At 41.8% G+C, this 24,652-nt stretch overlaps 1 protein-coding gene across 2 annotated transcripts in view; it reads right to left on the reverse strand.

Moving 5' to 3' along the window:
- Positions 1-1,601: 1,601 nt before the first annotated feature.
- The window catches only part of PLCXD3 (phosphatidylinositol specific phospholipase C X domain containing 3), an 80,163-nt gene continuing 57,112 nt past the window's right edge, over positions 1,602-24,652 (reverse strand). The window contains exons 3-4 of one of the 2 annotated variants that reach the window (XM_064403313.1): positions 8,849-8,985; positions 1,602-3,432 (exon numbers count right to left, since the gene is read on the reverse strand). In XM_064403313.1, coding sequence (XP_064259383.1) covers positions 3,410-3,432; positions 8,849-8,985 — 160 coding nt within the window. In that variant the 3' untranslated portion in view covers positions 1,602-3,409. Of the gene's footprint in view, positions 8,986-24,652 lie in introns of both variants that reach the window. The other variant, XM_064403314.1, reaches the window with a different exon arrangement.

The following is a 24,652-nucleotide window of genomic DNA, read 5'->3' on the forward strand; positions in this document are numbered from 1 at the left end:
GGGTCTTCCAAGATTGCAGACAGGTTTTGTGGGCATTTCCTCTGCCAACCCCACCCCCACATCCCCCTGCCCCTTGCCAGCACAGGTGCCCGTAGAGTTCGTCCCGACTGAACGCTTGCTATTGGATGTGTGAGTGAAAGCATAAGAGCCATCACGCTAAACTCAACCCCGTGTTTGATGTCCCTTCCAGCTCCCCTTGCAATTTGTGCCACGCCCCACATGCTCTAGTCCAGTAGCACTACACTGCCAAGAGCTGCAGATTTTTATTCCTCTGTCTGCACTTTGGCTAGCTTTTAGTAACCATATGAAAATTTGGTATAATTTCCAACATTTTTAAGATGAGATAGAAGCTTTGTTGATTGATACTGATCCAAAGTAAAGGCTACATTTACTGTTTAGTAATCACTTTAGCAATGGTGAAAATTTATACTGTGTCCTGACCAATTAACATGCTCCTGTTGGTAAGACAGTACCTGTGGGGTAGGAAGAAGTAGGAAGACATTTAAAGCAGCAGGCAAATTGAATTCATGGGTTTCTGCAGGGAGACACTGAGAGACTTGCTCATCTTTCATGGCCTCTTCTACTGCAAACCTGCAGTCTTCACCTGGGCCAAGTAAGAGGTCACAAAGAGTAGGAGGGCACTGTACTTGGGCTGGGTTTGCCTGTGACACAGTAGGAGAACTGAGCAACAGAAGTCTGTCCTGGAAAACAAAATTTCTGTACTTGTTAGGAAGAAAAAGTAACCCAAACCTTAAATTTCAAGCTTTGCCATGCAGAAAGTCTTTAAGCTTTTAACATGCCACATCCAACTTTGGCTGGAAGCTGAGTTGCTGATCCTGCTCCTGTGTACAGAGCACTCTTGCTGGAAAGTTGCCTGTGCCCAGTTCTGAGGGGTGTCCCTGCACTCCACAGGAAACACCAGGGAGAAGTTGGAGGGACTCCCCTCCTCACTGGTGTATCCTGGAGCCAGACTTGGGGCAGCAGCCAGTCTGCTCCATTGCACCTGCAGGCAAGCGGGGTTTGGTTTTCCTCCATGTGGGCTGTGCTGAGCGCAGGCAGCACTGTGGGATGGCCCAGGGAACAACGAGACAGCCTGGCACTTCACAAGGCCAGTCCCCTGAGTTCCACACACCACCAGCAGCATGAGCCAGCAGGCTGCACTGCCACCTGGAGAGCCCCACTGGGGAAAAGAGGTAACCAAGAGCCTGCTGTGTCCCTGGCAGCATGGACACTGACAGCATGGACAGCTTGGACACACCATGGACAGCAGGGACACATCACAGCATGGACATTCACAGCATGGACACACCATGGACAGCTTGGACACACCATGGATAGCATGGATACTCACAGCATGGACACTCACAGCATGGACACACCATGGACACTCACAGCATCCTGTGGTATTGAAGGGTACCTGTAACAGCCAAGTAAAAAGGACACTCCCAGTGCAATGCCCTCATGGGGCAGTCCATGTACACCCCTGACATAACAGCAAGCCTGTGTCTAATATATGGCTCCACCGCATAACCCCAGACTGTGCTTAAAAAACCTCCCACATGAAAAGCCTTAAATGAAGCAATGAAGCCATAAAACAAGAATACAGGTATCAGAGCTTTATTAGATGTTTCACTGGATACAAAGAAACTGGATTTTATATTACTTTTTTTTTACTCTAAATACACATTCTTGTCATAAAAATTCACATTTGCTATACAGAACTGTAGGCATTTTTAACACAACATTTATTAAAGTACCATTAAACAGATCCTAAAACGAGAAGGTGCAGCTCTGTGAACCTTTGTGGGCACAACACACAGGGAGCTCTATGTTCTCAGTGTTACACAATCTTCCTTCCCACCAAAACAGAGACAAGTCATTCAAATGCATTAATGCTCACTGGGAATAATAAGGCTTCTGTACAGAGACCCTGAACAGTGTCAGGAGGCAGTGTGGCAATAACATGCTAAAAATCATCACCTAGATGATACTAAACTACTGATGACTGAGGCAGTCAAAAACTTAACTGTCCTGGCAAGCCCATATAATTTTTCTTTTTAAAATTGTGGTTTGAACCACGTATTTTTATTTTCAGTAATTACAAATTAGTAATTAATAGTAATTACAAATAACTCCAGGATTCTGCTTTAAGGATCCCCGCTTCACAGCAAAAGTAATTGCAGCTACTTGAGGAATTTTTTCCAATCAAACTGACTTTTGTAGGACCAAAGGCTGCAGGAAGAGGTTAGTACATGCACTCTTACTGCACCAACAAAAACCCCTAAGTACACCTCCCTTTGAGGAGATACTCATTGGCCATGGTGATGCCTCTTCAAGAGGATGTGTGTGTATAACTTGGAGTGTGTAGATAAACCATACTGGGACATCAGATGAGGCCTACTTCCAGCTTTTAGCCCCACACACGTAACATCTTATACAACCATGTGGACTTCTGTGGTGTACTGAGGCTGACAAATATATAATATTCACAGCTGGCAGGCAAAGGGATGTGTATGCACAAGTCCAGAAAAGCAGCACTGAGCAGAGGCAAAGGAAAGAAGTGGGAAGATGCTGCATTTTAACTGGACAACTGACTCCGATTTTCAGAGGCTCTGAAATCACACTTGTGCCTTCCCTCAGTCACTGTTCAGGTGAATCTGACTGAAGATGACCTCATGCCAAATGTGCTGCTGGAGAGCAGGCACCCTACTCCGACCAGCCAGGCACAAGGTGAATACTCCCTGTGTTTAGTTAATACCTCTATCCTAATTACTCTTGGCATCAGGCATTTTAAATATAAACCATGAAGGGAGGGCTAGACCTGGCTCTGGGAATAGTGCATGAGTTGTACCTGTAGGCAATGTAGAGATTCCTAAGTAGGTCCTGCAGGAACAGGGAATTATTATAGTTTTTTTATTTAAAGCTGCCACAATTCCTGAAAGCAGAATGCTGTACATGGGCAGGCCAGGCCATGCTGATCAGCCTATGGCATTCACAATTTTTACATAAGGATTTTTTCTTTTATAGGTCCAACCTACACTGGAGCAAAGTTCACAGCTCTTCCTGCAAATATAAAGCTATGTTCCAACACAGGACATGAGCAGTATTGCATAGCATCCAGGCACTTCCTTAAAGCCAGGATATCCCCATCCTCCTATCATGACTATGTTCCAGAAGATGAATTTGAGGCCACTCAATTGCATGATCACAATTCCTGCTGCCATCAGCAGGAGCTGTGTGTGCGCAGAAGTGATTTGATCTGTAACACACTGGAAACCACATCTTTGCCACCTTGTACAGTCAAGGCAGTTATCAGGCAAACATCCTATTCTGTATTTACAAATCTGTAAGTGAGCTCCAAGTAACTTCAAGTTTAACTCCTTCGTGCCAGAAAGTGAGGGAGTCAGCTCTACAGACAACCCCTGGTAACATCTGAAACAGAACCGATAATTATGAGATTTAACAATATTATCCTAATGCATTAAGGCAGGTCACATAACTGCCCTTTTCCTTTAGGATTAATTATTATTTCGTTGTACACTGTAGACAATCCATAATCCCATTTACACACATATCTATAAAACAGCAGCACAGTAAAAACTAAATAGACCACTGAACTCCAAATACTTGTAATCAATACGTTACACATACTATACAGCATATTTTAACCTCATCATTGGGTAAACATATACAGAACAACATTGACTGTATGTAACACAGAAGCTACCATTGAGATATGGCAAATACATCATACACTATTAGCTTTTACTTCACCAAAAAGGAATTTAGAACTTTGAAACAGTGTTACCTGAACTCTTGAAATCACCAAATGGCCTAATCAGTTGCTAATAACTAGTGCTTCATATACTAAATTGAGGATAAACAGCACTGGAACTGTGTTTTCAGGGCACTCTGCTTTCTTTTTTATTTTGTGGAATTAAGCTCCACAATTTTAAATTTCATTTGCAACACAGCCTATAATTACTACACAGTGACTCTCTGCTCACTCTCATCTCAGGGTAAAGGCTTGGTAACTACTTTGAAGTTAGTAGAAACTGTCTAGATTTGTATCAGTATGACAGAAAGATTGAGCCCAGCATACAGGATCATACATTCCCTCTCAGCCATGCATGCATATATATTTATATACACATACATGGCACATTTAAAATAATGTTTTGAAATAGCAGGACCTACAAAACCAGTAATGTTTTTGTCCAACAGCAAAAGAATGAAAATAACCCACTAATTCTAAAACCACACTCCTGTGGTCTGATTCCGATTCACCCCTCACCATACAAGGCAGGAATTGCACTCCAAGAACCACCTCCTGTTTGGACTGGATTTCTGCAGGTTAGATCAGTATGGAACGAAGATATCTCAGCATGTGTAAACTGAAAAATGGAGCTAGGTGGGTTTGCACTGCTGAGACATTCCGTTTGCGCAGCACAGTTGCCAATTTTCAAGTGTGGGTAAAAAGAAAAGATCAAGTAATCACATGAAACTGCCAGAAAACAGCAGAACTCAGTGTATACACAATAAACATAGTGAGGGGGAAAATAAGCAGAAGAAGGAAAAAAATGTTTTGGCAGTGAATGACATGACATTTTGAGTAAGTAGATGCTTATACAGATCAGTAGTGTAGACAGGTATTTTTCCTTGATGGGCTGATTACAGTCAACTAATTTCCCATGCAAGATTCCTCACAATGCATGTGAGGAAACCTTCCAAGTTCATGGGATCAGAAAAACACATCTGACCCAACCCTGCAAGCGCATTTCTGGTTGAAATCAAAGACAATTTTTAGCTGCATATGGGTGGCAAAACTGGGCTGTTGAATGGTCCAGTTGTGCTGCATAGTACTTTCTGGCTTGTTCTTTTTTGGCAAGATCCCCAAACAACATCAACAGGGAGTGCATCTCTATCAGGACTTACAGTTTTAGGCCCTCACAGATGAAATCTTTAGAAGAGCATGGATAGTATATCCCCACATGCACTTTTTTCTTTTAGTAATTAAGGCAAGTTTGTTTACCTGTTCCTACCATAAAGTGCTGTGCTTCTCCAATAGAAAGATTGACAGCTAAATGAAAACATATTTTTTTCTGACCAAAATTTAAGATTTTGCTAGTATTTGTCCCCATTAATGGACAAATGTTACAATTTGTCTATTATTGTTTCTTGTCAGAGGATTTTTTTTGCTTTGCTTTTACTTTCTGTTTATTTCCAAATGAGAATTAGAATAAAACTGACACTAAGCAAACATTTCATAACAATACTAACAAACTCTAGATAGCTCTATACTTATTCATATATACAGGCACACACATACACTTTTTAAAATACAGCAAAGCATTTGCCTTGAGTATACCTCTGAGCAAGCAAAAAGCCTGGTGTGTCTGGTGTGTGTTTGAGCAGGGGTACCAGCAGAAACCTGGTGTTGATGCTCTCAGATGCAACAGAATTTCAGCCAGAATCCAAAAAAACCCCAAAACCAAAACCTAATTTTCACTCCACCCAAGGATTCAGATCACTTTACTGTAAAAGAATGATAGATTAATTCTTTTGGCTATATTTGAGCAGCTGAAGAATCACTCCAGGAGGAGTCTGGAAACAACCAACTCCAGCTAAATGGAAAAAAGAGTATTTTACACCTCACTGCCAATAAATAAGCAAACATTTTCACATTTTTATGTAGGACACCCATATAGGTGTGGGTTCTAAATTTATTTTCATGTTTCATTTTATACGTCTGTTACATAAATTTTACTTGGAGAGCCTGTGGAAACCAGAAACAAAGTCTATCATGACACTCTATAACTTGCTTAGTTGTGAGTGAAAGCATTAAAATCATACCCTTTGTTCAACAAAACCATGACTTGTGACTCTAGGTAAATTTTTGACATGGTCTGGATGAAGTTTAAATGTCATTAAAAACCTAACTAGCTTAGATCACAGATTTCATTGGGGATGACTTGTACAGTCATAACCCATACAGAAGAGAATGCTACTGAAAGAGCCATCATGACTTCATAACAGCTGCATGGTGTTTTTTAAAAATTTATAGTAGTCCTGTCCAGAACCCCAAAGATCATTATGCAAGTGTACAAGGATGTGTGTGTTATACACAAACATTTAAGTGTGTCATTATACTACACATACACTTAAATTATTCTTTATTCTACACTCACATATGCATACACTTTTTCCAAGGCACCCTCTCAGTACAAAACAGCAGGAAGTGTTCTTTTTATTTCACTCTCTAAACTAAAACAAAAAACCCCCCTATAATGCTTGTTACCCATCTGTTCAATATGGCCATCTCTGAGTTTCTAAACTCTGATGGGAGATGGTAGTCATTATCATCTGACAGAAAAGAGTAATGGACTGTATGATGCAATTCTCTCTTCTCACTCAACCAAAAGTTCTAGTAATATCAACAGAAATTTGACCTTAATTCTATCCCATAAATCCTTACAATATTTCAAAGAACATTTCTTTGTAAAACATTATAGCATCTATTGTTTTGTACAGATGAGATGTTTTATTTTCCAAAGTTGTGTACGTGTGTATTGATGTGTCCAAGAGATAAAACTGCCTGTATTTTATCCAGTTAGGTGTCATATAGTTTCAATGCTCTCATTTTATAAATTACTAAGTTTTCCTTTTACTTTTTATATATGTTTCTTTAAAGCTAGGATGATCAGTGATTTTGTTGCTGGAACAGTGCTATTCAGTAGATGTTCAATCTTGTGTTATGCAGTATTATATCCCACAGACAATTTAAGGACTACAGAGTACTGCTATTAGCTAGAATTGAACTACTACATTCTTTAGTACAGGAACTTTTCACTGATGAAATTGGCACTGATTTTTTGTAATCAGTGGAAAAGTGTTCTGCTCATAACTGCCTTAAAGAGAGGCTTAGACTGCACCTAGACTGCACCTATTTTTAAGTGCAATTTCAGTCTTGCAGAAATCAGGTTTCCACCATGGGACAAAATACTGCACATGTTAAGGTACGCACAACTCACCTTATGCTCAATCTATGCTAAACACAGTTATTTTCATATTCAGGATATGGGATGAGGCTCTTACATAAGATTAATCCTGGGAAGAAGTGAGGCTCAAAGCTGGCCTAACTGTGTTCCTGATAGAACCAGGGAAAATGTGGACCAGCAGCTGTCCCTTAAAGGTTCATATTGTGACCAGAATTTAATAACTTCATTAATGAAGCAGATGAAAGAATCAAGCGCACCCTCAGCAAATTTGCAGGTAACACCAAGCTTATTGGTGCTGTTGACACACCTGAAGGATGGGATACCATCTAGAGGGACCTGGACAAGCTTGAGAAGTGTGTCCATGGGAATCTCATATGGTTTAACAAAACTAAGTGCACAGGCAGCCCCTGGTACCAGGCTGGGCATGAACAGCTCCAGAGCAGCCCGGCCCAGAAGGGCTTGGGGGTGCTGTGGGTGAGAGGCTGCACATGCCCCGGCCATGGCACTGCCAGCCCAGAGAGCCAAACGTGTCCTGGGCTGCATCCAGAGCCCCATGGGCAGCAGGGCAGGGAGGGGATTCTGCCCCTCTGCTCTGCTCTGCTGAGACCCACCTGGAGCACTGCATCCAGAGCTGGGCTCCCAGCATGAAAAGGACATGGACCTTTTGGAGCAAGTCCAGAGGAGGCTGTGAAGTTGATTAGAGGGATGGAACACCTCTCCTATGAGGAAAGGCTAAGAGAATTGGGATTGTTCCATCTGGAAAAGAGAAGGCTTTGGGGTGACCTAATTCTGGCCATCCAGTACCTGATGGGAGTCTACATGAAAGGTGGAGAGAGACTTTTTACATGGGCATGTAGTGACAGACGACGGGGAATGGCTACTGAGAGTAGGTTTAGATTAGATATTAGGAAAAAATTCTTTGTTATGAGGGTTATGAGGCACTAGAACATGTTGCTGAGAGAAACTGTGGATGCCCCACGCCTGAAAGTGTGTAAAGCCAGGCTTTGGATGGGGCTTGGAGCAACCTGGTCTAGTGAAAAGTGTCCTGCCAATTGCCAGAGTGTTGGAACTAAATGATCTTTAAGCTTCCAGCCCAGGTCATTCTGTGATTACAGAGTTAGGCCAGTATCACATACCTGCTGGCTTGACCTGAGGCAGAGACATTGGAAAACCCCATTTTGAGAATGAAAAGCAAGCAAGATTTCATCTGTGCTTTGTGCAAGCTACACAGTACATGATGTTTACCACTGATTATGGTACATAACATGTCATGTTTACTGTCCACTGATTATGCATGTGTTAGAAGCATGACTTTGGATTTACATCACAAAGGCATTTAAAACTGCAGCTCATTAATAAATATGATCAGTTAAACCACCTAACAGATGAAATGTAGCAGCTTGAAATTTTTGTGCCAGATATACTGTCCTCAGTCTCCTGGTGCAATGCTCACACCATTGGGAATCCTGCTGTGAGCAGGAAGAGGACAATATATACATCCCCTTGCTCTGAAAACAACAAATTTCTTGGCACTGTTCATAACCACAGAAGACACGTGAATCACATTTGGTACCTCATGGAGAACCTGTAAATGGCCTTCTTTTATCAAACACTGTAAACATGTTTAGTTTTGCTCTTCACACTAAACACAAATATGAATAATGATCATAAATGATGAAAACATTTCCCTGATGCCCACCCACTAAAGCCCTAAACACCTCAGTGTGTTGCAAGAAGATGAGTGTTTTACAATATAATCCTTTTAGAATACAATCTTTCTTTTTTTTTTTAAATTCTGAATAATGCAACAACACACATATCACAGTACTATCAAGTAGTGTCATCTTCACCTTCATCCAGAGAATAGTTGAGCTTTATGACTGTGCTGATAAAGTCACCAAGTTCTACAAAATCTGCAGTGATAATATTCACACCACTCTCTCCTGCTTTTTGAGTTCGGACCCACTCCATCATTGCAGGAAGAGCCCTAAGGAGAAAAGAAGAACAATAGTTACTCATAAATCAGTGAGACAAATGCATCAAGGCAGGATTTACTGACAGTGTCTCCCATTGATCTTACTTGGTTCCTAAGGGAAAGAAACCATGTGAGACAGGACACAGGTTACTGCTCAAGCTTTTCAAAAACTCTTTTTAATTTTCATTATCTGGGAAAATAATATGTTGATACTATTATATATTGATATATATGTCAATAATATGTTGATTGCACTTCAGCTTCTCAGTGGAAAAGAATGGAAGGAAGATAAGCAGGCTTAGAGTAATTATTGATTTTGCCTAGGCACAAGGCAAAATTGGACCATGGGCCAGATACTTTTTGATATCATCTGGCCATACAACTCCAAGGGAATTGTTTATGGAAAAACCAGTAACAGAGAATTCAAGCCATTTGCAAAGCATGTATGATACACTCAAGGAAATGCCGAAAATTGTATTTTGAGGAACACAGAAACAACCGTGATTCCTACAGTATAAGTACAGCATATACCAAAATCCCTTTCTTCACCAGTACTGTTACCCAAGCCATTAATTAATTAGACTTAATCATAAACCAGTGGTTGGTAACTGAAATAGAAAACACCATAGTCATATCAACTCTTTTCTAAGATTCTAGATTTTAATTATGTCAGATCCTTAGCACAGGAATACTGGGGTCTAAAGGATATCTGCCTAAATGTGCTTCTGAATATAAAGAAATTTTTTTCTGACATTTTTTTGTGGAAATACAAACTAACAATCACAAGAAACATCTGTGAGAAAAATAAAAGGCTCCTTAGTCCTGCTGAGGCTGTAAAGCAGCAAAATCCAGTTTTTAGAAGAAAGAAGTTAACAGAGTTCCAAAAAAATAAGGTACACATTTTTCAGAGAAAGGGTATTTTTCAGAGAAAGGACATTTTTCAGAGAAAGGGTAATTGACCATTGGTACAAAATCCCAATGAATGTGACAAACTCTGCAGCAGTCTTTAAATCAAGCCTGGCTATCATTCCAAAATTATACTTCTGGTCAACCTCAAGCTGCTGAGTTAAATAAAAGAGCCTAAAGTCTGGGCAGGGCTGCAGTCAGTTTAGATGAACATTGTGTTCTCCCTTTGCTCTAAGATCTATAAATCTGTGATTTCCCCTAAAACAGCATATTGTGCAGTCTTTTTCACAGACACAAGTTACATGGAAAATTTTGGTCTGACAGTAATTTAAATGAAGGTGAACATGTTGAACCTATATATTTTCTCAAAAGCTTTGGGAAAGCAGATCTAAAGAAAGGAGAACTATTAGCAGACAGAGATTGTACATGTCAGTGGCTACTAGAATCTGTCAGTTTAAAAAATAATTTAATACAGAATAAAACCCAAACAGCTAAAATTATTCCTCTCTGTGATTTCACAGGAGAATACCAAGGTTTTATTTCACCAGAATATACTTGAATCTACTGTAAGATCCACATATCAGCAATACATTTTATTTCAGGCATTGATTCAGTATGACTGACGCACTTGTATGTATGCACACCAGCTCATAGAACCATTCTGCTGTTTATGAACCCAGCCAGCACCTTTAGATGTAAGTTTATGTAATCCTGGAAAGCTGCCCTCTGCAGAACTGCAACAGGGCACAGGTCAGGCGTTAAATACCTGGCAATGCCTGGACTGCTTGAAAAGATCTGCAAGCAATCAGAACCAGGACAGATCTCAGAAGAACAGCATAGACCACCAAGGTAACAAAAGGCAGCTCAGAACAGCTTTAAACTCCACTGCATCTTCACATGTGAAAGGTACTGCTGAACTCTGCACAAAGATACAAGGTTGAACCTGCAAGATGGCAGTATGTATTTAATACCATCCTATTTAAGCCAAAGAGATAGAAGTGTAAAGGTCAACTGATTCATTGTAGGCAGGCACAAATCCTTCCTTCCTTCCTTCCTCCCTCCCTCCCTTCCTTCCTCCCTCCCTTCCTTCCTTCCTTCCTTCCTTCCTTCCTTCCTTCCTTCCTTCCTTCCTTCCTTCCTTCCTTCCTTCCTTCCTTCCTTCCTTCCTTCCTTCCTCCCTCCCTCCCTCCCTCCCTCCCTCCCTCCCTCCCTCCCTCCCTCCCTCCCTCCCTCCCTCCCTCCCTCCCTCCCTCCCTCCCTTCCTTCCTTCCTTCCTTCCTTCCTTCCTTCCTTCCTTCCTTCCTTCCTTCCTTCCTTCCTTCCTTCCTTCCTTCCTTCCTTCCTTCCTTCCTTCCTTCCTTCCTTCCTTCCTTCCTTCCTTCCTCCCTCCCTCCCTCCCTCCCTCCCTCCCTCCCTCCCTCCCTCCCTCCCTCCCTCCCTCCCTCCCTCCCTCCCCCCCCCCCCCCTCCCTCCCTCCCTCCCTCCCTCCCTCCCTCCCTCCCTCCCTCCCCTCCCTCCCTCCCTCCCTCCTCTCCTTCCTTCCTTCCTTCCTTCCTTCCTTCCTTCCTTCCTTCCTTCCTTCCTTCCTTCCTTCCTTCCTTCCTTCCTTCCTTCCTTCCTTCCTTCCTTCCTTCCTTCCTTCCTTCCTTCCTTCCTTCCTTCCTTCCTTCCTTCCTTCCTTCCTTCCTTCCTTCCTTCCTTCCTTCCTTCCTTCCTTCCTTCCTTCCTTCCTTCCTTCCTTCCTTCCTTCCTTCCTTCCTTCCTTCCTTCCTTCCTTCCTTCCTTCCTTCCTTCCTTCCTTCCTTCCTTCCTTCCTTCCTTCCTTCCTTCCTTCCTTCCTTCCTTCCTTCCTTCCTTCCTTCCTTCCTTCCTTCCTTCCTTCCTCCCTCCCTCCCTCCCTCCCTCCCTCCCTCCCTCCCTCCCTCCCTCCCTCCCTCCCTCCCTCCCTCCCTCCCTCCCTCCCTCCCTCCCTCCCTCCCTCCCTCCCTCCCTCCCTCATAACCTTAATATTTTACTCCCCCTTGAGGCATAATTAACTCCTTTTGGTGTCTTTTACTTGTTCTGAAGCTTGTTCTGATGTCATACAGTTTGCTGTCCATACACTTCTCCATATTGACCAAAATACTATTTTCATTTTCCTAATGTGTTCCTAGTAAGTCAGACTCCACCAAAAAGTCACGCCTCCTTTTGATTAATGCTTTATCCTAAAGTCAGCCTGCCTTGCCATTTCATCCACAGTTGGCTTGGTTATTTGAATGGGTTATTTTTATTTTACTGATATTTCACACAGGACACAGTTGCATGACCCTCTGCTCATATGTAAATTGCTAGATAAAGTCACGGAAATCTTTTGTTCATAAGACTAGAAAGCATTTAAAGATAAGTCAGAAATGAATCACATTATCAAACAAAAAGCTTATTTGCATAGCAAAGCCAAATAACAGAATCATATAAAAAGAAAAAAAAAAAAGATAGTTGAAGAAAACATTCCACTGACCTTAAAGATTTGATGTAGGCTCAATAGCTCTCTTTATGACAAAAGTTAATACAAAAACCACACAGATGATCTCTTCCCCATGTGCCATCTTGAGAGTGGATTAAACCAATGACTCTAAAAACCACACGTTGCTCAGTTTCAGTGTTTATCTCAAATGCTCACAATAATTATTAGAATAAGCCTGCTTTAATATTCCTCAGGGTGCCTTTGTGGTAGCAGTACAAATCTTGTTCACCCTGCCTTGTAATTTCCAAATTGTGCCTCAAACTAGTGATTGTTCTCACCAAGGGTTTTACTCAGGCGAACAAACCACCTACATGACTGAGCTCACAAAAGACCAGTACGTACCACAGTCTTCGCAGATATTCTTATGTGGTTCTCTGTCAGACATGGGGGAAGCTTCTAGAAGCTTCTCACAGAAGCCACCCCTGTAGCACCCCCCTCTACTAAAACTATGCTACTCAAACCCAACCCATCTTGCTGGGTAGGTAAGAAATTATTTTATGCACGAGCATATAGGCAGGAGCATCTCACCCTGCAAACCCTTGGAGCATCACTGCCTCTGTGTTAAGCAGGTCCTGGCTCTCCTATGGAGGATATCTTTAGGGTGCCTCCCACAGCTGGTACAGTCCAGCCCATATGGCCACAATCCCAGCTCTCACAAGGAATCATTTCTAACCCCTACGAGTTCCAAAGCCACCACATTACCCAGAGCCACATGCACAGAGGGTGCTGCTTGTCTTTGCACAGAGCCAGGGAGCAGAGTAGGTGTGCTCCTCCACAAGAGCTGTGCCAGGAGAAAGAGAGGAGTCCTCTCCTCTTACCTCACTTCCTGGGGCACTGTTTTCTTTCTGCTGCAGTTCCTCTGACCTGGCTGGAGTTGGCCAGATCTGATCCTGCCAGGCCCGTGCACCACTGCCCCACAAACCAGCATCTGAAGTCAATTAGTTTTTCCACATCCCTGGTGGAAGCAGAAGGATTAATGGAAGCAGTAGTTTGGGAGGGCAAAGATACAAGACTGGGGAGCTTGAGTGCTGGCAGAGAAGGAGGTGAATGACACGCTACCTCAATTTGACCATGGATGAGATCAGTAATCTTGGTGATAAATTTTCTGACCTGAAGGAATGTGTAGAGTATCTCATTTCTTTTCACAAACTGGAAATGAGGAGGTGCCAGACAACTGCCCCTCACTGCCAGGATGGTGGGAGTAAAGCCATGTGTCTGACTGATGTGGAAGGACCTCATGGGAAGGGCTGTGGTCCAGCCCCAGACTCCACCACTGCACCTCTCCACAAGCAGACAGATCCTCCACCCATGACACCCAGCAGCCTTCTGGAGCAGCATTTCCACCTGTCAAAGACTGCATGAGAAGGCAGAGAGTAGAGGAGATCTGGGTGGTAGGGACCTACCTGTGCTGGACAATGTGAAGTCACACAGAGATACTTGATGTGCCTGTATTTCTTCTGAGATCTCAGTTTTCATCTCAGGTGGCACCTCACTAGGTTAGTCAGAGGTACTCACAACCTGGGCATAACCTGGGTATCAGGATGGTTTACACCATGACTGCAAGCATGCCTTACATCACCATTCTCGCCTTCTTTTTTTTTTTTTTTTTTTTTTTTTTTTTTTTTTTTTTTTTTTTTTGAGGAGCCATGCACTTTTTCATACAGCATTGCTACAGCAATTTTCACTTACAACACAGTAAAATCTAGGCTCAGCTTTGACACTTATTTTATTACCTCTATTTTCCCTGTTCTGCTTGCTTGCTTATATAAGCAGAAATGTGCACATATTTATTTTTAAGTTTTTCTCCTCTTTCAGGAACCATTTTCTGATGTATTAGAGATCTGCTGAGAAATACTGACCTCAACTGCAAAACAGTCGTAGCCCTTTTAAAAGTTACTGAATATTCAAGACCTTTTTCGTCTTTTTTTTAATCTATCAAAGCTCTCAAGTGACTTCAAAGGCATTAAATTTTATTAAAAATAATAATTAAGCATTCAATTTGCTTCAGTTCAAGCAGTAAAATCATGAGTCCTATTAAAAGCTTTCAGAAAGAAAATATGACCTAATTATTTGTATTAAGATTTGCTTTTTAAAAAACTGTTCCTAGGCTATTTTAGTTCAGAAAGAGGGTTGATTATTTGGTTTTTTTAATGCCTGAGTCATGAAAGCCCGACAGTGTGACAGAAGACTAATGACAGCAGTGCTGTAAGACAGGACCTCCCATGGTGGAACAGCCGCTCCTCTCTGCAGAGCTTTCACAGGAAAGGAGGAAAAGTAACTTTCACAAACACAAAACAGAATGGCTATTCACTACTTAATGAGAGTTTGATCACTAAAGGCAGAGAACACATTTTCTTCTGGAGTGCAGGGAACCAGTACAACCTAATCCACAGTGAGAAATTGGTCCCATTCTCAGGGTGTGATGCTGCCAAGCATTAAGTGCCCGTTCCCAGTAACACCAGTGATAACTGCAGCAGGTCTGCATGCTCAGGGCAAGGTGACATGCGGCATTTCTTCCCTCTCCAGTGAAGCACACATGCTGCTCCCTGCAGCCTTTTGCAAACAGGTCTTACGGCTGAACAAAACCAGTACCCCTTTGCATGAGACTGTGCTTACACAACTCTGATTCAGAGTCCCTATATTCCTTAATTTCCCAGCTCTCCATACAATTTCACCACTGCCTGCAAAACCACTAAATTTTAGAGCCATAATTCAGCATATGCTCACCTTGGCTTTTCAAGGATGCTCAGAATTCATCACTCCAATGGGAGCAGTGGATTTCCTACGTGTCACTGAAACATGAAAATCACGACTGGAAAGAACTTTGAAAAGTCATCCAAGTTCATCCAGCCCACCTTGAACAGGATCGACTGCACTAAGATCAGTGATACAAACCACTTCTGGTTCAGTTCAATCTATTTACAAGCCCCCAGTGAGGGAACTGTCACAACTTTTCTGTGTATTCAGAGTACCACTATACAGATACCCTTACACATCCTCATTTGCTTCACCTGGAGTACCCAGAAATAATAGCATTGTGGCATGCTGATCAAGAGTGCTCTCCATGCCCTCACTCTGCATCTATAAATAAGTTTCCCTGCAAAGGATGTGGCTGAGATACACCATTCTACCACAATTTTTTCCGTGGCAAAATGACTTTAAAAGGTCTGCCTCATTTATATGCTAGCCATTTGTTTCCACTCCCTGATCAAAATTTACAATTCTCTCAGTTGTGCTAATAGACCTGTAGAGACACAATTAACACAGTACATGGAAAAGGCTGAATTAACAGAAACAGAACAAGTGGTTTTACTCTCCCTCTGCCCCGGATTCATTGACAAGTTTTGGTTTGTAACAGGTCCTCACTAACTGTTGAAATGTGACAAACAAGGAGAAAACAAACTGGAGCACAGAGATTTACACGAGCTCAGCATAAAAGGGTTGGAACAGAACTCCTCATATGCACTTCCACAACTCTTAGATCCTCTTTAGGCAGCAGTAGCATTGTCTTAAAATTGGCACCACCAAGTCAGATTGACTCAAACCAGAAAATTTGGGCAACATTGAGTGGGAATTACTTTTCCTGGATCTTGAGTGGGTTATTGTACGTGAACTGCCATGTTGCAAGAACGACCTACATTCATATCTAACATTCTACAATCAATATCTAACAACAATATCAATCTACATTAATATCTATCTCGAATTTATTCTTCTGAAAAACTTATCTGTAATTTAGTCATCCTCAATTGCTTTATACAATTTGGAAATGCATCTATTCAAATGACACAGACAAGCATGCTGAGGTCAGATGCATCTTTTAACGTAATTATTTTAACAGCAGTATTTTAGCACACTCCTTACAATCGCCAAGGGCCAGATGTCTTCCTTCTCAGATTGAACCAGTGTTGGCTTTCTGGGTTTCATTTACAAAGGGAGGCAGAAATTAGCTCAAAAGGAATATTCCTACCCTCCCTTCAAAAAGTATTTCAGCTGAATTTCTTAAACCTACATCTTGTACGAAAATGTAATGGAATATTTAATAGCAGCAAATTATGTTTTCTGGAGGTAATTAATGTTCAACATCCCATTTTTTCCTTTTTCCCTGTTTTTAGCCATTGCACCTAGAGCATTAACTAATAGCATTAGGAATGCAGGCAGGAGGAAAAGGACTCAGTGGACACTGTAGTATAAGAGCTCTCTTTAAGGAGACAACTCTAGTATTTTGGCTACTCTCTTGTTTAATGCAGTAGGGAGCTGAAGTGGCAAAGACAGAGCTAAAAGTTTGAGCTGCTGCCATACAAACTATGGTGTTTAGCTTTCACATTATGACTGGAAAGGGCTTGTATAACATGTAGTTACCCTTGTATGGAAAATACACACTAGCCAAAGGATTTAAAGGAAAAGTACTACTTGCTATGCGGATGTCTCTGTTCAAAGGCTGGTTTTCCTCAGTGATTCAGCAGATCAAGCTAGACAATTTCATCAACTGCTTCTCTAACCTGGAGCTGTGCAAAGCATTTGACATGGTCATCATATCCTTGTCTCTAAATTGAAGAGGCATAGATTTGGTGGATGGATCATTTGGTAGATAAGGAATTGGCTGGATAGTCACACTTAAAGAGCTGTGATCAGTGGCTTAATGTCCAGGTGGAAAGCTGTGTCAAGTGGTGCTCCCCAAGGGTTGGTATTAGGACTGTTTCTGTTTAATATCTTTGCTGGTCACCTGGACAGTGGGATTGAGGATTCCCTCAGCAAGTTTGCTGATGACACTGAGCTGTGTGGGGCAATCAACACGCGGGAGGGAAGGGATGGCATCCAGGAGGACCTTGACAGGTCTGAGAGTCAGGTCTGTGCAAACCTCATAAAGTTCAAGGTCAAATGCAAGGTTCTGCACATGGGTCAGAGCAACCCCCAGGCTGGGGGCTGATGGGATTGAGAGAAGTCCTGTAGGGATGCACTTTGAGTTGTTGATGGATTAGAAGCTCAACATGACTCAGCAATGTGCACTTGCAACCCAGAAAGCCAACCTGGGCTGCACCCAGAGCAGTGTGGCCAGGAGGCTGGAGTAGGGGATTCTGCCCCTCAGCCCCACTGGGGTGAAACCCCACCTGGGCTGCTGCATCCAGGTCTGGAGCCCCCAAAGAAAGAAGGAAATGGACCTTGCAGTAAGTCCAGAGGAGGCCATGAAGATGATGGGCTGAAGCAGAAGGCTGGAGTACCTCTCCTGTGAACACAGTCTGAGAGAATTGGGATTGTTCAGCATGAAGAGAAGGCTTCAGGGAGACCATAGAGCACATTCCAGTACCTAAATGAGGCCTATAGGAGAGCTGAAAAGGGATTCTTCACAAGGGCATGGAGTGATGAGACAAGAGGAATGGCTTCAAACTGAAAAAGAGCGGGTTTAGATTAGGTGTTAGAAAGCAATTTTTTGCCATGACGGTGGTGAGGCAGAGAAGTCACAGGTGCCCCATACCTGGAAGCATTCAAGTCCAGCTTGGACAAGGCTTTGAGCAACCAAATCTAGTGGAAGGTGTCTTTGCCCATGGCAGGGGCTGGCATAGGATGACCTTTAAAAGGTCTCTTACAACACAAACCATTCTATGATTCTATATTAATCAGTTGTCTCTTGGAGATCACAGAGTGGTGATCAGGGAGGTCAGAGCAATGTTCAGTCATTAGCCCTTTTAACCTCCTGTAGCACAAAAACAAAGCTTGAACACTCATTAACACAGGTAGAGGATGAGGCATTTTTTATCTATATGAGACAGCTGGTCCTGCTCCCAGTTCCACATAGAAATCTGAGTGTTCAAAAAACATTAAAAAAATTCTCATAAATGACAATATGCCTGGAATATGGAAACTGGAAGTGGAACTTATTCCACTGTTTGTGAAACAGAAAACCTCTGCTTTACAGAAGAAAATATCTGTCACCAATCAAAGGAACAGCTACAGGTGTGGGGTTTTTTTCCTCCACCATCTTCTTGATCTTTAAAAAAAGAGTTATGATTTATTCATACACCCATTACACTTGAATCCCTGTATTAAAGCATCCAAATCAGGTGTTAGAATCTGACAGGAGACCTGGAATTCCTTTGACACAGATGTATGTTGTAGCCAGTACCAGACCATTCACAGCCAAGGTTTCCTCCACCAGACTCAGCCAAGGGCTTTGTTTTCTGCAGGAGCTGCCACCATGTCTTATCTGCGATCTTTCAAAGAGCTGTCCTGCTGAGGAACTTATTTGGGTAGTCGAAGTATAAAACTGTTCAGCTCCCCCCTGTTTTGGAGTTTCATTTGCTGCTGCTGGCTCATCTCCTTGTTACAAAACTCACATTCTTGAAAATGTAAAATTTGAATGATTCAAGAAAGAAGTCAGAGATTTAGAGGGGGAAAAAAGTAGAAGGTAGTGCATGGAGGAAATACTCTGAAATTTAATATGGAGAGCAATGAAAGAGAATCTACCACATCAAAGTAGAAGAGATGATTTTTACAAGCATTCAGCCCTGCCCAGAACCTTGATACACAGATGAATTAGCAGAGTGATTATGAGAATCCCGCTTCTGAGTATCAGGAAAAGTTAGTAAAAAGCTAGGTAATATTAGCAGAGAAAGCAGAGCAGTTAGGTGGAGGGCAAGGTTTATTTAAGAAACTTCTGACTGCCAGCACAATTTCTATGCTGTATGACTTGTAACAGAATTTCATACATCATTGCAGTTTCCACTGACATCGTTGCTACAATAAATCTAAATTACTTAAGTAAATAGAGAAAACAAGGATTTTTTTCAGACTGATAGTGTAGCCTGAAAAAAAGTTTCTTCCTGCAGATACCTTAAATGAAAATGAATCTCAGCAATATTTTAATTCTTTGCTATTGAATACAGAGACAACGTAAAAGTAAAAATCTGCAGGTGACTGTTTGCTACAGTACCTTATTCAGTATATTCCACAATATGTTATTCAGAAGGACATATGCAGAATAATTAATATGTAAGGCAAAGTTGAAAAATGCAAGGAAAATAACCATATTCAAATAAGAGATGGTTACAGTAAAGAGATGCATCTTGTGGTGTTCCCAGAAATTTAATACTTCCTTACAGTTTAGAATAAAGGTGAAAATGTGCTTTGTTCATGAAACATTCGGCAAACAGATTATGATGAAGCAATCCACCTAATAAAGTTGAAACGGAAAATTATAAGAGAAATAATTACCTCCAAAGAAGGGAAATAGTTTTTCATACCTACTGCTATTTGGACAGCAAGAAGCAAAGAATATAGTACGGGTTTCAGGCAGCACATCCAAGTAACAGAAATTGGGCATAATTACAGCTCTGATTTGAATGATGTTGTGATTAAAACAAGTCAGAAAATTAGATGGTGGAAACAAAATGACATAGGAACACACAGTTTTTCAGTTAATTAAAAATATATTAAATGTGTAGCTCATGTTCAGCGTAGCCAATTAAACATTATTTTCTCACTCTTTGGTTCTCTTAAAACTGTCAAAACACTTCAATATTTCTAAAACACTTAGGCTGAAAATATCACATGTAAATGTTTTCTTACATATTTTTCTTATATACAACTAGTGTTCAAGTTTGTCCCCATTTCACAAATAGAATCAATAACATTCACAATTCTGCTTTCCCAGTACATTTCATTTAGCCCACAAACTCTTCTCTGCTGTACCTCTCTACACCTGAGGCATCACTTCTGCTTCCTGACGTCTCTTTATTTTTCTTCACCAAGCCTTCATCTGCAAGGTTGGCTTTATCATTTCCATTGCAAGGCATGCACCAAATGGATTCACAGCACATATAATAAGGATGCTTATTTCACTGCTGTCATGACCACCTCTAGTGCTGCGGTGCCCCAAAACCCCAGCCTGGTGCCTGGACTACAGGCACACACCTATTACCTCCTCCACAAAAACTGCTTCACCTCATCACAGAGAAGGATCAAGCTGCTTATTATAATTTATACATCTTCTGGCTTCTAGCTCTGGACTCCTACAGCTAAACCATCTTTGTTAATCAGCTGGATCCCAGAGGCACTATCCTCCTAAATAGCGTCCTGGGCATTGCTGTGAATCATTTACAGGAGCAGCCTTCCCAGAGCTATTCCTCATTCCTTCTACTTAACTTTCTTCACAACCTAGAATTAACAAGCCCAAACCATTCATATGATGGTTTTACTATGCCAATTATAATTATCCAAAATATAGTACCCAGGAGATATTACGAAATAGTCACTGCTCTTTTACAGTGAGAAATGTTTGTCCGGGATACAGCTGGTGGAGACAGGCTCACCAGGTTATCTTTCTGCCGACGTGGGAACTGTGCCCCATACTGACTTCTCAATAATCAGTGGGATCATGAATGAATACTGCAAGAGTACCTGTCTCCCCACCTCCATGCGGGAGCTCCCATCCCATGTCTCAGTCAGGACCAGAGTTCTCCCAGGGCTCCCACAAGCAGATCAGGGGAGAGCACAGCACAGTGAGGTCCTGTCCTCCCATCTTCAGTGACAAAGCAAGTGCCATGGTAAGGTGCTTTGGTAAGACAGGTTAGCAGCCATGACATTCTCTTGTAGAATGGAGTCTGGGAGGAACTTGTGATCCTGCTCTTCTTTCAAAAGTTGGTGAAGCTCATCTTAAAAGCAGTCAGTTTTCTCACTCTCACTTTTCCAGCTGGAAAACTTCACTGTAGGGAGCCCTTTTCTCACTTCCAGATTAAATTTATTTAGTCAGTGTTGCTCTTCTAAGAATGCTGGCCCTTAGCCTAAACTGTTTTCCCTCACTGGTATTTATTCCCATGATATTTACAGTGAGTAGGTAATCACAGAATCTCTCAGGATTCACTGCGCCAGGATAAACAAAACAAGTTTTCTCAGTGTCTTCAGCAATCCACTCCCTGTTTATCCTAGTTAGTAGTCCCTCTCTGCAGCTATGCCAGTATTATCTACTCAGAACATGGATGACCAAAATTGCATTGAAAATCCAAAAAGATATCCTAGTCTTTCTGTGCAGGCTGTAAATGTTTAGGTGCATAACACAAGGATATCACCCTTTCTTCTACACAGTTTCCACCAAGGGGTAACATTTAGCCAACCACGGGAGACACTATAGCAGCTACCTTGCCTGGCAATTCCAGCTGATGAGATCCTGCCTTATGAGAGCATGCTCCCATCATCATGACCTTACATTTTATACCACCGAATTTCATCTCACTTCTTCTGCAGATATCCAAGTCTTGCTATATGTTACCCCTCAGCTTTCCTCAGTTACAATGACAGACTCTTTGTGTTAGCAGCAAACTCCCGTATTTACAGCAGAATTCAAGGTCATGATCAAAGTTAAAATGGATATTGAGAATGAGACATAAAGATTGTCACTTGATCAACTGTGATACCAAGGACCAGGTGAAGGCTGGATGCTTCAGTGCTAGACATCCACTCTGGTACTAAATAGTTGTGAAACCAAGATTCTGAAACCAAGAACTGCTGTTCCGTGAAACTCCAGCACTTCAAAATGTGATTTTGTTTCATATCAGAAAGCAAACAAAAAATTTTGGCCTTTCCACAAAATAAAATCCAAGACCTATTTCTGAATAAAAAATGAAAAGCTGTGAATATAGAAACAGCATTAAATATTTCAATTAAGAGTGTAACATAAATCTAAAGACAAGACAGAATTAATAGGAGTGAAAATCAAAATATTTTGACGTAAAGTATTTTGCTAAAATAGATTTTCCCTGGGGAAAAACATGGAAAGGAACATTCTTGGGGGGGCGGGGGGGGAAGAGTAGACTTTAAAATACCGACAGTTGTCAATAAAAAAATAGTGTTAATGGGAAAAAGAAAAAATGGCTTTGTAATTTCTGGGTTGAAAAAAGTCACAGAAACATGCACTTGATGTCACATCTAAAAAACTAACAACTGTAGACCAAACTCTTAACAAAGGAAATAAAATATTAAACAATGTACCACTGATGTGATCTCAAATTAGCTTTAAAAACAAAAAAACTATTTGGTGACTTGGAGCACTCTTACTGGTTCTGATCAGCACTAAAAATAGGCAGACATTGTGAGAAGTCTTATGTTTCCAGTAATACTGATAACTTTTGAATTGATCTCATATTTTATTTAACAAGAACTCCACAGCAATGAACCATGGTTACCAACCACAGGGAAAGGTAGACTAAAAAATACATTATATATCTTGTAAAAATTTACCGAGGGACTAAAGAGGATGCATCAGCAATAAAGTAAAATCCCCATGGAGAGAAGAAAAGAGAGGCACTTGGCTGAGAAACACTTTAGCAAAGAGGTCATGAAATAACTGAACAGTTTGTTTTAAAATGGATGTTTAAAAGTCATCTGAGGGACACAACTTGTCACTGATGTCCATCAGGAGGACTCTGAGCTGTTAACAGTTATACTCTGGATATCTACCCAAGCCATTCCTCATTTACCAGTCTACTTATCAAATCCATCTCTGATTTAGAGAGAAAGATGTCGTGGGGGACCATGTCAAAGGTTTTACACAGCTCAAACAGCCAATTCCCACAGGACTTTAGGATGCATCTCATCAGGTACCATACACTTACATACTACCAAGTTCCTAAAAAGAATACAAATCTGATCTCCTCTTATAGTGGTTTTCCTCCCTGCTTTAATGCCAACTCACTTGAGATATCTGGGAAGAAAGGCTGCCAAGAGAAGTCATTCACTTCTCCATCATCCTGTGACTTGGAAGGAAGCCACAAGGATCATTGAAATCCAACTCCTGGCCTGCACAAGACAACCCCAATAGTCACACCATGTGCCTGAGAGCACTGTCCAAACTTTTGTTGAATTCCATTGCATTTGGTGCTGTGACCACTGCCCTGGGGAGCTGTTCCAGTGCCTGACCACCCTCCAGGTAAAGAACCTTGTCCTGATATCTAATCTAAACCTCCCCTGACACAGCTTCATGCCATTCCCATGGTCCTGTTACTGGTGAACAGAGAGATCAGTGTCTGCATCTCCATTTCCCCTTGTGATGAAGCTCCAGTCTGCTATGAAATCTCCTCTGAGACTCCTCCAGGCTGAACAAGCCAAGTGAACTCAGCGACTCTTCATACAGCATCTCCTCTAGATTCTGCAGCATCTTTGTAGCTCTCTTTTGGATACTTATACTTCCAGTTACCAAAGAAAAAAACAATGTCCTTCCAGAGCTGAGAAGTATTTTTCAAACAGTCCACTTGTATTTCTTATGAGAAATAGCTTGGAAGGAAAAAAAAAAAAAAACAAACAAAAAACCAAACAAACCAGGTGTTCATCATATGGATTAATACTTCCACAAATGTTCCTCAGACTGCTGAGCTCAAATGAGGGTGCTTTCCACCAAAATAAAACCATTCATCTGGATTTATGTTGCTCCTGCTCCAGCACAGCCAGACACTAACAGCAGTGAAACGCTGTCTGATGGAGAGAGGAAGCCAGCAGCAAATGCCACTAGGCAAGACAGATCATTATCAGCCAAATGTTCTGAGTTGCAATTAGCAACAGGCTCAGAAGAACTCGTTGTGCCTGGTGTGAAAACAGGGCAAAAGGCAAGGCACTACTCTTGTTTGCAGATCCACTGCAGGGACCTTGCTCACCTCTTTCAGCTGAGTCCTGTCTTTTACCCTTAGCAGAAGGATGCTTACCACACTGGGCACAGGCACCCCCCATGCCATGTGCTCCTACTCTTCATGGAAATGGCACCAGTCTTGGACAGCACACAAGTACCTTGATGACATTACAGCAATGAGCTTCAAGACCACGCGCCTGGCACCTGACAACAGCCTGAAACAGCATCCCTGGGTACAAAACATCCTTTCCTGAATCTTTACCATCTTTAAAGGCTAGTAACATTCTGGCTTCAGGTTTATATTTTCACCCTAATTACACTAACCAGCACCTCACTTGGGGCTGAAGTAGAAATGAAGTTTGCTGGGGTGACTACTTGCAATAGGTTAGAGGAGAAAAGCAAATCTAAGTAAAAAGAGTATGTGGGAGGAGAGAGGTGAAGAAAGGGGCTAAGAAAGGATGCAACAACAGTGCTCCTTTAGCAGAGGCAGATTCTCCTCCTGACATAGGGAGGTCATCTGAGAGACTATGAAAAGTTATGAGGAGCCAAGTCCTCACTCTTTCAGTGTTTTCCTCAGCCAAAAGCAGGGAACAGAGAAGTGGCCCTGTAGTTGCTCTTCTCTGGTAAGACATGCAAATCCAAGACAAATCATAATG

This window comes from Passer domesticus, chromosome Z (assembly GCF_036417665.1).
Source record: "Passer domesticus isolate bPasDom1 chromosome Z, bPasDom1.hap1, whole genome shotgun sequence".
Lineage (NCBI taxonomy): Eukaryota > Metazoa > Chordata > Aves > Passeriformes > Passeridae > Passer > Passer domesticus.